Source organism: Panthera onca, chromosome E1 (assembly GCF_046562875.1).
Source record: "Panthera onca isolate mPanOnc1 chromosome E1, mPanOnc1 haplotype 2, whole genome shotgun sequence".
Classification (NCBI taxonomy): Eukaryota; Metazoa; Chordata; class Mammalia; order Carnivora; family Felidae; genus Panthera; species Panthera onca.
In genome coordinates this window covers 47,053,543-47,068,012 of record NC_138352.1, presented here as the reverse complement: position 1 = coordinate 47,068,012, position 14,470 = coordinate 47,053,543, and the positions used below count along the sequence as shown (strand labels likewise).

The following is a 14,470-nucleotide window of genomic DNA, read 5'->3' as shown; positions in this document are numbered from 1 at the left end:
AAGCTTTAAATTGGCCAGCATCAGTGGGAGCATTTACACCACAGAAATTGGCATATGCTATAAATCAGGACTTCTTTTTTGTGACAGCCAGTTTACTAGTTTATTTACCAGTATTACTTTGCAGCAAGCTGCCTATATATAAAACTGTAATACTACAGAGGACAGGATTGAAAGCCTTACCCAATTACTTCTCTATGATTTAGAAGCCAATAATTTGAAAGGAATAATCTGACTGACCAGGTTGTTTTAAAAATAATGATCCCACCAAATGAATTTTTATGTGTCAATAATTATTTATGAAATTGCTTACTTATATGCCCAGTTCTAATGAGGAAAAATAAAAGACATAAGACACAGTCTCTACCTGGAAGGATCATTCCAGTGTTTTCATATCTGTAGATATTGACCTGCTGGCTCATTCATTTTTAGGTCATCTGTGTCACTTTTATAAGTTCCAGTTCTACTTTGGCTCTCCTGCAAACAGGTCATCAGCATTTATCTGAGCTTGCAAATAACAGCTAGGAGCTCTGAGATCTTTTATTTATACTTTGGAAAAATCACAGATATTCAAAATAAAAGTATATTTTATCCTCCTCATCCAACATTCTAGGTTAGAAATCTTCAAACCCTGCATATTTTTAAAACTGTTTATTTTAGTAACATCTTCCTGGGTCCCTCCACATTTGATGCAGCATCTTTATTTTCCTACCTTTCTAAAAGTATTGTCTGCCTCAGGTGATCTAGCTTACAAACAATTTTAACGTAATTTTAAATACATAGAACCCCCTGAAATGCAGATAAGTCAAACCAGGCCAATCTCCCAATTAAAGTATCTTGAAAGGAATGTTCAGTCATTTGGAGACCTGTACAATGTACTACATTGTCAATTCACGTCTTCATTTTAAACAACCCCACTTCATACCAGCTTACTGTAGATCTCTTGAAAACTCCACAAGTGGCATACTTGAAATATCAGGCATTTTTCTTTAAAACATCTGGGATTCTCTTCAAGTGCTGGTAACTGAGGTCTATGTGCTGGTGTGTCTATGTGGGTAAGAGATATTTACAGATACTGAATTTGCTTAAAAAAACATCATTTTTGTACCTCTTGCTATAATCTTTGCAAGCTTATGGTGAAGAGATTTTCTTGGAGCTTCTGTTAAGTACATTTTCTATGGTGCCACATATTCCAGTTTTAAGTTTGCTTTAAAAAAAAAAACTTCTCAGAAACATCAGATAATTGATATTCAGTGTCTTTTGTTCCAATTATGTTGCTTTGTTTGCACAATATCATCCAAACTACCGGAAGTCTATTTGTTTCTAGAATTTACTTGGAACACACAACTTGGGAAGAGTTTACTATGAGCCCATTAAAGACCGGCATGGAAACATCCTCATAGTCACCATCAGAGAAGTGGAGACACTCTATTCATTTTTTAATGGCAAATGGATGCAAATCTCAAAACTACAAAGCCAGAGGAAGTCTTTGTCAACACCTGAGGAGCCTACAGCCTTAGACATTTTACTGATAACCATCCAGGTATGCAGTCTTTCAGTTTTCTAATACTGTATATTTAAAGTTCAAACACATTTATTGAGGGGTTAGTGAAATGTACTAAGACCCATTTACAAATGCAGTGATGGAATAGAGAGGGTCCAGAGGCATTTCACTGTTTGTATTCCACACACACGAAAGGTTCAGAAGCTTATTTTTTATTTATCACTCTCCAGATACGTAATTGGCCACGCAATACAAGTGCAGTGAGCACCCTGAAAATGGCCCTGACCAATAAGCCAATGAGAAACATTGAGACAAATGTTTGAGTAGGGGTCTACAGGTAATATAATCAAAACATTAACACCTAAAGGGACTATAATAATACATTGCTAGACCGTGTGTGTGTGTGTGTGTGTGTGTGTATAAAACACTATGAACAAAAACACTCTTACACACACTTACTTGTGTGTTCCTTCTAATATTCCTCTGGGTCAGGCAGGCATGATTAAATCCATTTTAGGAATGAAATAACCGAGGCTCAAAGAGATTCTATGACATAACGACCACACAGAGAGGCAGGTCTAGTGAAGCTAATGTAGCCTCAGCATATTCAGCTCTTCACTTGCATTAGCCCCTATCCACACCACCACACTCCTCAGGTGTTCTTACGTGAGCATGGGCTTCACGCTGTTTCCCTTCCCTCCTTCCTTCCTTTCCTTCCTTCCCTTCTTCCTTCCTGGCAGGGATCCTAACAACTTCATATCCACAGTTTTGTATTCTTCTCATTAAAGAAGGCACGGAAAATTGTATTCGCTTTAGTCCCCACAAAACTTGGGTTTGCTCCTGGGCATACAGCTAGAAAGTGTCAGGACTGAAACTTAAACTCAGATCTTCTGGCTGGAATCAGGCTTCTTTCTGCTACATTCTGCCACATCCTGGGGCAGGAGTTAGGATTTTAGTCATGAGGGATTGGAGATCAAATAAAGGATGAAAGATTCACCTGAGAACTGAATAGCCACCAAAATGCAAAATTCAGGCAGCTCTGATCAAGACTCAGGCTGCATGGCATAACTGGGATACAAAGTACATCTTCTGCTCCTGAGTCCAGCACTCTCTCCACACCACCACACTCCTCAGGTGTTCTTACGTGAGCATGGGCTTCACGCTGTTTCCCTTCCCTCCTTCCTTCCTTTCCTTCCTTCCCTTCTTCCTTCCCTTTCCTTTCCTTTTTTAAACCCAGTCATGGGGATGAGTCTGATAGTACTCTCCAGTTAGGCAGACAAGCTGGCAGAAACAGCTACCTTAAATTGAGGTCTGGCATATATCCACAAGACAGCCAGTCCAGAGTAATGGGAAAGAAAGGGCTCAGTCCCACATAAACAAGCCAAACCCAACCCTTGATGCCAGTAGCCGTTCATGATCACCCTAAAAAACTAAGCCACCAGCCCACTAACTTACTTTAGTTCCCCACTGAGGAGTGGTTGATAGAATAATCTCACCTCTCCATTCCTTGCACTAACCCAAACCAGAATGGAGTCCAGTGTAGCAAAGGTAAGCTAATTGGTCAAAGCCAATACCTCTGGCTTTGATTTTATGGAATTTGGGTTCATATGAAATTGATAGAGGGTGTGTGTGTGTGCATGCGTGGGTGTGTGTGTGTATGTGTGTGTGTGTGGGTGTGGGTGTGGGTGTGTATGTAGGAGGTGGGGGCAGGGAACATAGACACTATTCGTGGCTCCCCTCTTCACCCTTTATAAGCAAGTGCTAAAAGAAACATTTAAAAAAATCACAATAAATTGAGCTTTTACAGGGTGACTAATACACTAATCCCCTATAGGGATAAACTGGGGTCTGGGCTACCTTTGCTCCTAGAAACACAGCACAGGCCCCAGCATGATATAATACCTGGTTTCTCCTAGACTTATTACATTAAAAATGTGTTACAGGTGCAGAAAAATTCCAATCTGGCAAAAGGTTGTTAGAAAAGGAGACCAAAAATAGAGGCAAGATCAGGTTTCCACACAGATCCAAGTGGAAAATTTACCCCCGCTGACTGGCACATTTCTGCTTGATGTCATTCCCACCCACCCCCACTCTCCTTCTCCTCCTCCTACTTCTTCTCTCTCCCCTCCTTCCCAATCAGGTCTTACACTACAGAGGAAATAGGGGATAAAACTACTAGGGCTGGTATCCAGTCACTCCTGGACTTTAATTATGTCAGGAGTTGGCCCCAGCAACTCAACATGAAAGTAGTGACAAGTCTTGGTGTTTGCCCAAAGCAGGCGGGGTACTTCCCACAATTCTGGGCCACAAACCACTCTCTTTTCTCATGGTCAGTTGAGTGATGACCACTAGGCTTGGGGCTTCTTTCTGTTAGATCACAACACATATTGAGGCACCAGTTTGGAATATAGCACACGAGGGTGTGCTTCCTGACTCCACCTTGTCTAGTGATGTGACTAAGGCAAGATACTTCATTTCTGACCTCTTGTGTTTCCTCCCCTTCTTCCTTCAGCAAGAAGCCCTACTTCATAGGGTTCCAAGGAAGATTAAATGAGTTAATATGTAGAGCATTAGAGAGTGGCACAAAGTGAGCACTCAATAAACGTTAGTGATTGTTATTATTTCTCTACAAACAATTCTAGGCCTCCTCGGGAGGTATCTAGGCCATCTCCTCCCATCCCTACCTTCCCATAAGACCCTGGTACTGGCTCAATCATCTGCTGGGGCATTGCACCACCACCTCTACATTTCATAAGAACTAAGGAAAAGTTGTATAAAAACTGTATGGTCTGCAATGCGGTTTTCAAAACAGGTAAGGGCTTTAAGAAACTCTGGGTCTATAATCTACTAATCCCTAGGGCCCCGGGGAAACTCCAGGGTCTAACCCTCTCAAATTCTTGACCCTCTCAAGTCCCAGACCTTCATTATGGGCCTTTCTCATATCTAGAAGAAAGAGAGAAATCCTTCACACACCTGTCTGGGAAGGATAAGAGAGTTACTGCGGACAAATTAGAGTCCCTCTGAGCAAACTAATTGGCAGTGAGAGTACTTCCAACAGGGAGGACCCTCTCAGGTGCTGAGTTACCCAGACATTGATCTCCAGGGTCACCTTAATAACTGGAAACTTCACAGGTGAACTTTTCTTTGAAGCTTAATCTTTCACACTTGCACTACATTTTCAAGTTTCTAACACTCTGTTACATCTATAATATCATTTGATCTTCATGAAAACCCAGTGAGATTGAGTGGGTAATTTCATTGTGTCTCATTCACAGATGAAGCTATGGATTTCAGGGAAATAATTCCTTAGGGTCATATTAGCAAAAAAGCAGCATAGGAGAAACTAGGGCCCAAATCTTCTGACACCTGGTCAGGTACCTTTCCCATTTTCCCAAGCCGCTTTACATGCCCTCCCCCTCCTTTTCTCTGTATCCTTCAAAAAAAAAAAAAAAAAAAGTGTCATCCTAGAGAGGATGTGCTAAAGTTTGCCTTCTGGCCCCTCCCAGCTCTGCTTTCCTTCTCCTTCTCCTTCGGCATTCCTGTCACCCTGTGTCTTCTCAAACCTGCAATACCCAGGACCTACTACTTCTTCTGCCCTTTTCTGTTGTTGTTTCTTTTTTCCAGTACATTCCTGCTCTTTCTACCCCCAAGCAGCCCCTAACATGGGGATCAAAAACTACAGGAATCAGGAAGATGAATGAAAATGAGCCAACTGAGCTGCACATGAGAAACAATTAGGTTCACACAAAAACTTGTTTATCAGTGTTCATAACAGAAAAAGAGTGGAAACAACCAAATGTAATGACTGATGAATGGATAACAAAAGTGATATCCATATAATGGAATATTATTCCGCCATAAAAATGAGTGAAGTACTGATCCTTGCTGCAAAGTGGATGAACCTTGAGATCAAACATCATGCTAAGTGAAAGAAGCCAGACACAAAATGCCACATATTGTATGATTCCATTTATATGAAATGCCCAGAATATGCAAATCCACAAAGACAGAAAGTAGATGAGTGGTTCTAGGGGTAGAGGGAGGAGGGATGACAGCTAATGAATGCAAGTGATGGAGTGATGAAAATGTTCGGGAATTAGGTAGTGCTGAGAGCAGCACAAGCTTGTGAACACAGGAAAAAACACAGAATCTCGCACTTTAAAAGGGTGAATCTCAATTTTAAAAAAAGGAGCAAGTGGAAGTAACAGAGACTACAATAATCTGGAGGGCCCTTGTGCCATGGAAAGAACAGCCCATTCAGCCACAGCCAACTGCAGTGGAAAAAAGTGGTCCCAATGTTGAATGTTTTCCCATTTTTAAAGAGAAGTTAAAAATCTAGAGTTTTGGATAAAATATCCTTATTTTTAAAAGTTAGGAAATAATTTAGAAAATTTAAATTCTTTGCAAACCCTATAATCTTGGGCCCACAAATACCTGGGCCACCATTTTCTGAACTTTGCTGTCCCTGGTCAATTCAGTTTCCATCCCCTGTGCAAAACTAAAGCCCTGTGGTTACTGGAAAAGCATGTCATTCCTCTAACAAACTCTTAGGACACCTGGTCAATGGAGGGCAGTTGGATATACCCTTCCTGGTCACTGAACCAGCACAGCACATTCTCTCCCTGAGGCCCAGCTCCACACTCCACTACCTCTGGGCCTCTCACTTCATATTTAATAAACATTTTTTCAGCACCAACTAGGTGCCAGGAACTCTTCTAGGTGCTATAGGAAAAACAAATGAATAAGTCAAGGTCCCTGCTCTCAAGGAGTTCAGTCAAGGGAGGGAGACAGACTTGTAAACAAATCAAGGTAATACAAGGCAGAATTAAACCAGAGCCTGATAGCAGTACAAACAGCGTACTATGGGAGCACAGACAAAGCAGCTATTAATTCTCCCTGGAAATATCAGGGAAGGCGTTGTAGAAGAGGTGACATTTGGCTAAGCCATGAAGGGTAAATTAAGTTCACCAGGTGGAGAAAAAAAAGAGAGAGAGAGGGTAGGGAGGAAGGAGGAGAGAAGGAGGGAGAAGAAGAGGAGGGAGAGAAAAAGGGAAGAAGCAAGGGGGAGAGAGAAGAAGGAAGGAGGAAGGAAGAACTCAAAGAGAGATTTAAATTAAATAGAGGGCATGGTAAAGAAATGAGGCTGAAGGTAGAAAAGGAGATCTAACCCTCCCTTGGGTCCACAATGGACCTTATACAACCTGATCATACAGAGTTAGAAAAACTTGCTACATGTCTTTCTCACACACTGACATTTGAGTTCCATGAAGGGAAGGATCACATCTTATTCATCCTGATGTCATTAATATTCTAGCATGATACCTGACACATAGTAGGTGCCCAATAAAAGTTGGTAGAATTAGTGAACTCATGAACCAACAAAGAACCAAAGAACAGCGATTAGGACATGTTGGAGAGAGGAAAAAGCAATCCCTTTCGGCTGGATATAAGACACACAAAAGGACTATAATGGAAGTAAAGGCTAGAAATACAAGTTAGAAGTAAAATCAGCTAATATACAAGCCCACAGGCATTTGATTTGGTTTAGAAAGCTTTCTAATTATGCAAATGGGACAATTTCTTTCTCTTCCCATACATTTCTCAAGCTCTAAAAACATTCTAATGAAGGATAAATGACTAGTAAAGGCAGGAAAACAGATGCTCAATAGTAGATGCTCAGTAATCGTCTTTTAAAACAATGAATGAAAAGAGTAAATTACACCACCTAAGAATGGTGGTAGTTTTTACATAACCACAGTATGTTCCTAGCTCTCATTCTATTTGTGGTTAGTGCTCACCCCCACATGTGTGTAAGAGAAAACTCTTCTTATACACATCCTATATTTGTACTTTTGGGTTTGGGTCTTTACAAGCACATTTTCTTATTAAGTTTCAACCCTAATTATTTTTCCAATGCATAGGCTCATTCAAAGCTTTATTACTATTTTCTTGAAACTCAAAACCATAACAAATTTGGGACCTGCAATTTTGATGCACACATTCTTCGTTTCTTGGTCTGGAACATCAATAAATAAGCTAAAGAGATGGGCCCTCAGGACCAGTCCCTACTGGGCCATCACTCAATATGTCTACCATTCCCACACCATCTCCATCCACAAATCTTCAACCTAGAGAGTCAGCTTATTAAAGTAATGTCAAGATTCTACTTTTCCCAGATTATCTAGTGAAAAAGATTACTGGAGACTTCTCCCTGGTCTATGGATCCTGTTCTTTTGCTGTTAGAAATTAAAGTTGTCTGTATGATTTGCCCTTCACAAAACCACACGGACTCCTGTTTAGTGCCTCAGGATTTCCTGGGTGACTGAAAATTGATTATTTGATGGTTCTTTCTCATTTTCCCCAAAGATCAATAAGTTGGAGGTCTTTAATTACTGAGGTCATCTTGTGTTTCTCCCCTTTCTATTTCAAAGACAGGCATATTTGCCCTTTTCTAGTCTTTGGGGACTTTTCTATTTCTCTGCCACTTCTCAAAAATAATGACCTGTGGGTTTATGGCTGGGCACATCTGCTTGTATAGCAAGTATCCCTAGGGTGCATATCATCAAATTCTACTGATCTGAATACTTCCATTTTTCCCTTCTCTCATTACCTTCTCTCACTCATTGCTCTCTGATTACCTGTTCGTTTCTCAAAATTTCACTTTGACTGAACTTCCTCCAGTCAACTACCTGTGATCTTTTCTAAAGAGATATGATAGAAGACATCAGAAAGTTCTGCCTAATCCATCTCTTGATATTAATAAAATCCCTTCTTTCTTGATCACAAAAATCCAATATTTTCTAGTCTTTTTTTTTTTTTTTTTTTTGCCAAATACCATAAAAGTTCCTTAGCCTTTGCTTTTCTGTACCTGCTAGTTATGCCTTCCTCCCAATTGTGACCATTCTTATTTTGTCCCTCTTCTGCTATTCTCCTATGTTCTGGCTTAGGGAACTGTCCTGACTTCCATGTGCTGTGTATCTATTATATACAGCAATAGCACTGAGTACTAAGGACACAAAGCAATAAAAAACATAGCCTTGCCATTAAATTCATAGTCTGGTTCAAGAAAAGAACATAAAAGAAGAAAAAATATAAGTACTCCTTCCTCAGTATGCCTCCATTGCTTCTATTGTTAAACTGATTTCAGAATACTGTGATCATTTGTTTACTCATCTGTTTTTCTCAACCTCTTCAAAAGTAAAGATCACATGATGTTCCCCTGACACCCCACTGTCTCCTGCAGTGCCTGGAACTCAATAAGTTTGATAAAGGATGATACAGAGGAGACAATAACACAATAGTATAGGGGAGCCTAGGTGGCTCAGTCAGTTAAGCATCCGAATTTGGCTCAGGTCGTGATCTCACAGTTTGTGAGTTTGAGCCCCGTGTCAGGCTCTATGCTAACAGCTCAGAGCCTGGAGCCTACTTTAGATTCTGTGTCTCCCTCTCTCTCTGCCCCTCCCCAACTCACGTTCTGTCTCTCTCCCTCTCAAAAATAAACAAACATTTAAAAAAAATACACAATACTGTATGTTAGATGTTGCAGATGGTTAATTCTACGGAGGAGGGATTACTTCTTCAGAGTCTGCAGGTCAAAGAAGCCCTCTCTGTTCCGTATAGAATTCCGCACAAGTTTATATGCTTGGTTTTCTCTTCCTTTTAATATTCCCTGCATTTCATGGTAAGGTTGGTTCCTTCTTTTTACTCCCTTTGAAAAGAAAACTAAACTCTAGCCTATAGGAATTCTTCCCTGACTCACCACTCCTGTGTTTCAGTTTCCCCACTGCCCAAATGCTTAAAAAGGTCTTACCTACTGATACATATTTCTAATTGTTCATTATCCGAGTTCCTGCAGTTGTATAGGGAAGCAAAAGTCACAACCAAAATAGTTCACTGGAGAGTTGACCACATATAAAATAAGACTGCATTCAAACATCCTTCTGTGCTTAACCAGGCTCGTACTTGCTGTTGCACCAGAAACTTCAGTCTCTGCTGCCTGTGGAATAAAGTGATGTGAAAATACAATGCAAATTCAAGGCAAATCTATTACAAGGTGAATCTTAAAATCTTATAAAAGATGCAGAATTTCGTGAAGCTGATGAAGATGATGTGGAGATCTAATCAAATTACAGCCAAAGCTGTTGACAATTAAGAATCTAGCAGGGGTGGGCCAGTTAACAATTGAAGAACACAAAACAAAGGAACTTATGAGAATGACCTGAATATCCACATTTTTTAAATGCCAGGGGGAAAAATATGAAGACTTCAAATATTCTTGCAAAAATACCCTCTTCATTATCACACTGTGAAAGTCACATATGAGGAATAGCATTTCAGCTATCATACAATTTAGTCTAAAAAATAAAGCCAAAAAAAAAAAAAAAAAAAAGAATCAATACTTGATTCTTCCTTCATCCTCATGAATTAATGAATAATTGTAACTACAACTTAAGTGATAATAATACAAGATAAATAAATCTGGGGCTATTGCTTTTTGTTTCATTTTTCAAGATAAAGAACCAACCAAATCTTTGTTTTTCTACTTACTATATAAAGTTTTGGTCCTATTTTAAATGGTGTCATTTAAAAGAGACTTTTCCTAGATACCAATTATTCTGAAATAATGAGGCTTCGTGTACTGCTTTGTCAGCTTCTACACTTGCAAATTTCTGTTTTCCTACTGCTAAACAACAAGCCCTGAGAGGACAGAAATTAGGAATTCTAGTTTTCTAGTTACCCGTTCCCAATCACAACCCACACACCTAGCCCAGCCCAGGAAATAAGGAAATAGCATGCAGGCAGGCTATATTAATGACTAATTACCTGACTTGGAGGATAATCCAAGGTAATCCTAAAGGTAAGATTGGCTGTACCACCAATATGTCCCCAATATCCACAGTGGTATCCAAGGCTTCTATCCTAATAACTTAGCTACAGCTCCTTTAATTTATGACATGGTGCACCTATGAAAGGAAAAGGTTTTGAGGTTGCCATTTCTTAAAATAAGTATATATATATATATATATATATATATATATATATGTGTGTGTGTGTGTGTGTGTGTGTGTGTGTGTGTGTGTTTATTCTTGCAAGAGAGGGAAGGAGGGGGGGAGAGGGAGAGGGGAAGGGAGGGAGAGAGAGAGAGAGAGAGAGAGAGAGAGAGAATCTGAAACAGGCTTCCGGCCCTGAGCTGTCAGCACAGAGCCCAATGTGGGGCTCAAACTCATGAGCTGTGAGATCATGACCTGAGCCGAGGTCGGACGCTTAAGGAACTGAGCCACCCAGGTGCCCCTTGAGGTTGCCTTTTCAAGGTGTTTTATGTGTTGTTTTGTTTTTCACCCTACAGGATATTCTCTCTTATCACAAAAGGAGTCATCAGCGTCTCTCTCCTGGATTATATCTGGGTTATCTAAAGCTGTGTAGCTCTGTGGATCAGATCAAAGTCCTAGTTACCCAAAAGTTGCCCAACATTCTCTGCCACGTGAAGATCCGTGAAAACAATAACATTTCCAAGTAAGTTGTGAGGAGTCTGGGTTTTCCTTGTGATGAAACAGTGGCTCAAATGATGGGTTTGATGTGTCAGGAGAAAAGTGACCCAGTGTAGTTTCTGCAGTGAGATGTCCCCAGGTGCCAGCACACCGGGGCAGAAGCAGAGCTGTATTTTAACATTAGGATAAGGAGGGTTTGTGGTATTGGTTGGTGGAAGGAGTGACCCAATTGAAGGAGGGGCAAACTCCTTTCACTTTCCTCTCTATATTATTCATGGTGCAACCACTGACACTCAACTGGTTAATGAATAGATGCCCTTTTCTTTCAACATTTTTATTTCCAGTATCTTTTCTTCACAACTTAATAAGTCATTTTTTAAAAATATATATATATCAATTGTGGAAATGGGTTCTGGTAGAGCAATTGATTTCCCTTTAAAGAATCCCCCTGCCCTCATTCTCCCCATCCCTGGCCCTCTGGCCTTAGGACTATGTATGTTTCCTGTACTCTTTATGGTTCTCTAAAGAAGAAAAGAAGTAACAAGGCCTGTGCTTCTGGAAACTGCTCTATGGTTTGGCATTATGGTGAATTACCCTGTTAGCTTTCGGAAAGTTGCCCAATCTTGGTAATCTGGCTCAGATTTACAACTAGCCCTCCAGCAGGCCTCTGAAAGTCTACTATAATGAACTGAATTGTGCCCAACCTAAAAAAAGAAAAAAGAAAAAAAAAAGTAAAGAATAGATAAGAAAACAACTCTCCAGGGATCCTTAGGCTTTAGAATACAAATTAGATGCCCAGATTCTAGTTATACCTATGGATTTGCTTAACCAAAAGAGATTCCTAACTTGGGTCATTTAAAATTTGGTCCATAAGGTGGCAAGAGCTTATTAACTATAGTGTCTCATGATGTTTTTTAAATACTATTTGATGACAGTGAAGGAAATAATGATGACCTCTTCAAAAACTCACTAGCTGCCATATTCTCATCTTTCACTTATCAACCACACCTAGACTTTAAGTCTGCCATCTGGTGGTCACTTCTACAATCAACTTTGGTTATCTTATCAGTCCCTCCCAAGAGGTTACATGGCTCATTTGTGGGTTGACTCAGCAATGGTTACTTTCATCCATTTGCTAGATTTGTGTCTTAAAGGTTTAGACTCTATCTTTTCGTGGTTATACCAACTAATTTCTCCTTGACAAGGATCCAAGTTTAATTTTTACAAAAGATTCCAGTAGCCTTCACTCTTGCCAGTTCCATTTCTCTCATCCTTATAGACTAAACTGCTTAGTTAGTGGTAGATGTTTCATGGTATTCCTACTGGTAATTTATTCTCTAATTTTATTACAGATGCTATTTTAGCAATGTGCTCCTTTAGGTTTTGTGAATGTTTGTGCCAGTCAGAACCCCCTCATTTAGTTCAATATCAGTGATGGGAGAAAAGAAATTAACTCCCAAGCAGGTTCTCAAAGATTTCAATTATTTGTGGAGCCAACCGCACACCCAGATTGAAGTAGGATTTAATTTTTATTTTGTTTCTCTTATTGGGACAATACGGTAGATTTTCCATAGTATTTTCCAGTGTGGGAATTGAAATGAAACAGAGATCTTGAAAACAGACACTTTTCCAAGAGGATAGTTGGTTAAAAGAGATTGTTTTCTGATGAAAAGCTCATGTCACAATCGATTTCATTTTCTGACACACAGATTGGAGCCCAGGCTGGTAAACCCACTGGGGAGAGCCCTCAGAGGGTTTTCACACGAGTGGGAACATATGTTAGCACCTCCTCTCTTTCCGTCCCCAGAGAGGAGGGCTTTCCTTTCCTCTCTGGCCTGCTCCTGAGTGCATACTGCTGCTCCCTGCAGAGTTAGAAAGAGGAGAAACTGGGCCAAATGAACGTGTTTAGAGACTTGTGCTGGAATACCTGTGGAAACAATGTTCCAAGGAGGCATTTACCTTGATCTTTTCAAGCTCCTCTTGAAGAGCGGCCTTTGGGGGACAAACCAGATGTGTTTTCTCCCACCATCATTCTTTTCCTTGCCATTCTGCATGACATTTGGAAAAGTTCATTAGGAAGGATTACAGAGCACACAGAATAAAGACACAGATGACTAGTTTGAAAGGAGGATGGAAGCAGTGATGTGTGTCCCCTGGTTCCTTTTATTGGAATTGTCTGGTGTTCCTGTTTGTGATTCTCCTCAAGCTCTTGGAAGGGGAAAGAAACCAAAATAGTCCCCACGATTACAACAGGCCGGGGTTGAAATGTGCCATGTGGTTTGTTGGCTGAGTTGGACCAGAGTCCTGTGGTTACCCAACTGCTGAATTAACCAGCAGATGCCCCTGTGGTAAAATGCAGGGTCTTAGAACTCACAGAGGATCTTCAGGGAAAGAAAAATGAAGACAGTCAGGAAATTATTAGCAAATATTTCAAAGCTCCAATCTCAAAAACTGACTGATACAAATTAGACCTGCTGTTCTGAGGTATATGTGGTTTGATAGGTGAACTAAGCTTATATTAGAAAAAAAGCTCATTTTAAACTCCATTTGGGTGGCAAAAAGTTCAAATTTTATGAATTGTATTGAGTTTTAACCACCAAAAATTGGTTATCTGGGTTCTGGACATATACACTAAAAATGTTCTGAGCTGTGTTCTGAACTTTTGTTATATTTCTAATTTTAACTTGACTCAACATACAGAGAGGAGTGGGAATGGGTCCAAAAGCTTTCTGGCTCTGAATCTATGGAAAGTGTGGATCATACTTCTGACTGCCCCATGCAATTGTTCTTCTACGAGCTCCAGATGGCAGTGAAAGCTCTCCTTAAGCAGATCAATATACCTCTACACCAGGTACTAGTCTTTACCATTTTTATCTTCTTTTCATAGCTGATGGAAACTGCATTGTGGTATAAAACTAAGAGGTTAAAAAAAAAAACTGATATGTTTGTTTTCATTGATTTAAATACCACTTTGCACATGTTGCACACTTTGATGCCTACAAATGGACACACACTGTACTTCTGCCCCTTTTCTGTATCTCCTCCATATTGACCTCTTCCAAGGCTCTGGACCCAGCATTATTGTGGTCTGGTCAAGCAAGGAAAAATCACTGGCTAGCCCACCTTGAAAAGACACCAAGTCTCAGCTTCAGGATAGCACAAGTCAAGGAGAACATGTAAATAAGTGCATAGTTAGATGTATAAATGATTTGTCTAAGAACATCAGACTAGTGGTAGTATAATCTAATAGCAATGGCAAGGGTATGCCATGCTGTCTTTTCACAAACAGAAAATGTACCGTCAAAATTATTGTCGTATTCAAATTGAAATGTGCAAATCTAACCTTCACTAATAAGCAACTTCAAGAAAAAACTGTTGGCACAGAAGAGAATAGTAAAAGTTTATTAGGCTCTGTCTAGTAAGTTAACATGATGTAGCATTAGGTTGAATTCTTTTCTCTTTTTTTTCTTTTTGGCCTAGG

At 40.0% G+C, this 14,470-nt stretch overlaps 1 protein-coding gene and 1 long non-coding RNA gene across 2 annotated transcripts in view; one reads left to right on the top strand and one right to left on the bottom strand.

Annotated features, from left to right (window-relative positions):
- The window catches only part of ANKFN1 (ankyrin repeat and fibronectin type III domain containing 1), a 174,278-nt gene that overhangs the window by 126,580 nt on the left and 33,228 nt on the right, over positions 1-14,470 (top strand). Inside the window, exons 13-15 of the mRNA XM_060646482.3 lie at positions 1,325-1,540; positions 10,848-11,014; positions 13,690-13,840. Of these exons, the coding sequence (XP_060502465.1) occupies positions 1,325-1,540; positions 10,848-11,014; positions 13,690-13,840 (534 nt within the window). The remainder of the gene's footprint in view (positions 1-1,324; positions 1,541-10,847; positions 11,015-13,689; positions 13,841-14,470) is intronic.
- On the bottom strand, positions 674-10,460 carry LOC132687886 (uncharacterized). The gene is made up of 3 exons (XR_009614315.2): positions 10,325-10,460; positions 9,312-9,497; positions 674-1,044 (listed from the first exon to the last, which is right to left on the bottom strand). It is a non-coding gene; the product is annotated as an uncharacterized LOC132687886 (long non-coding RNA).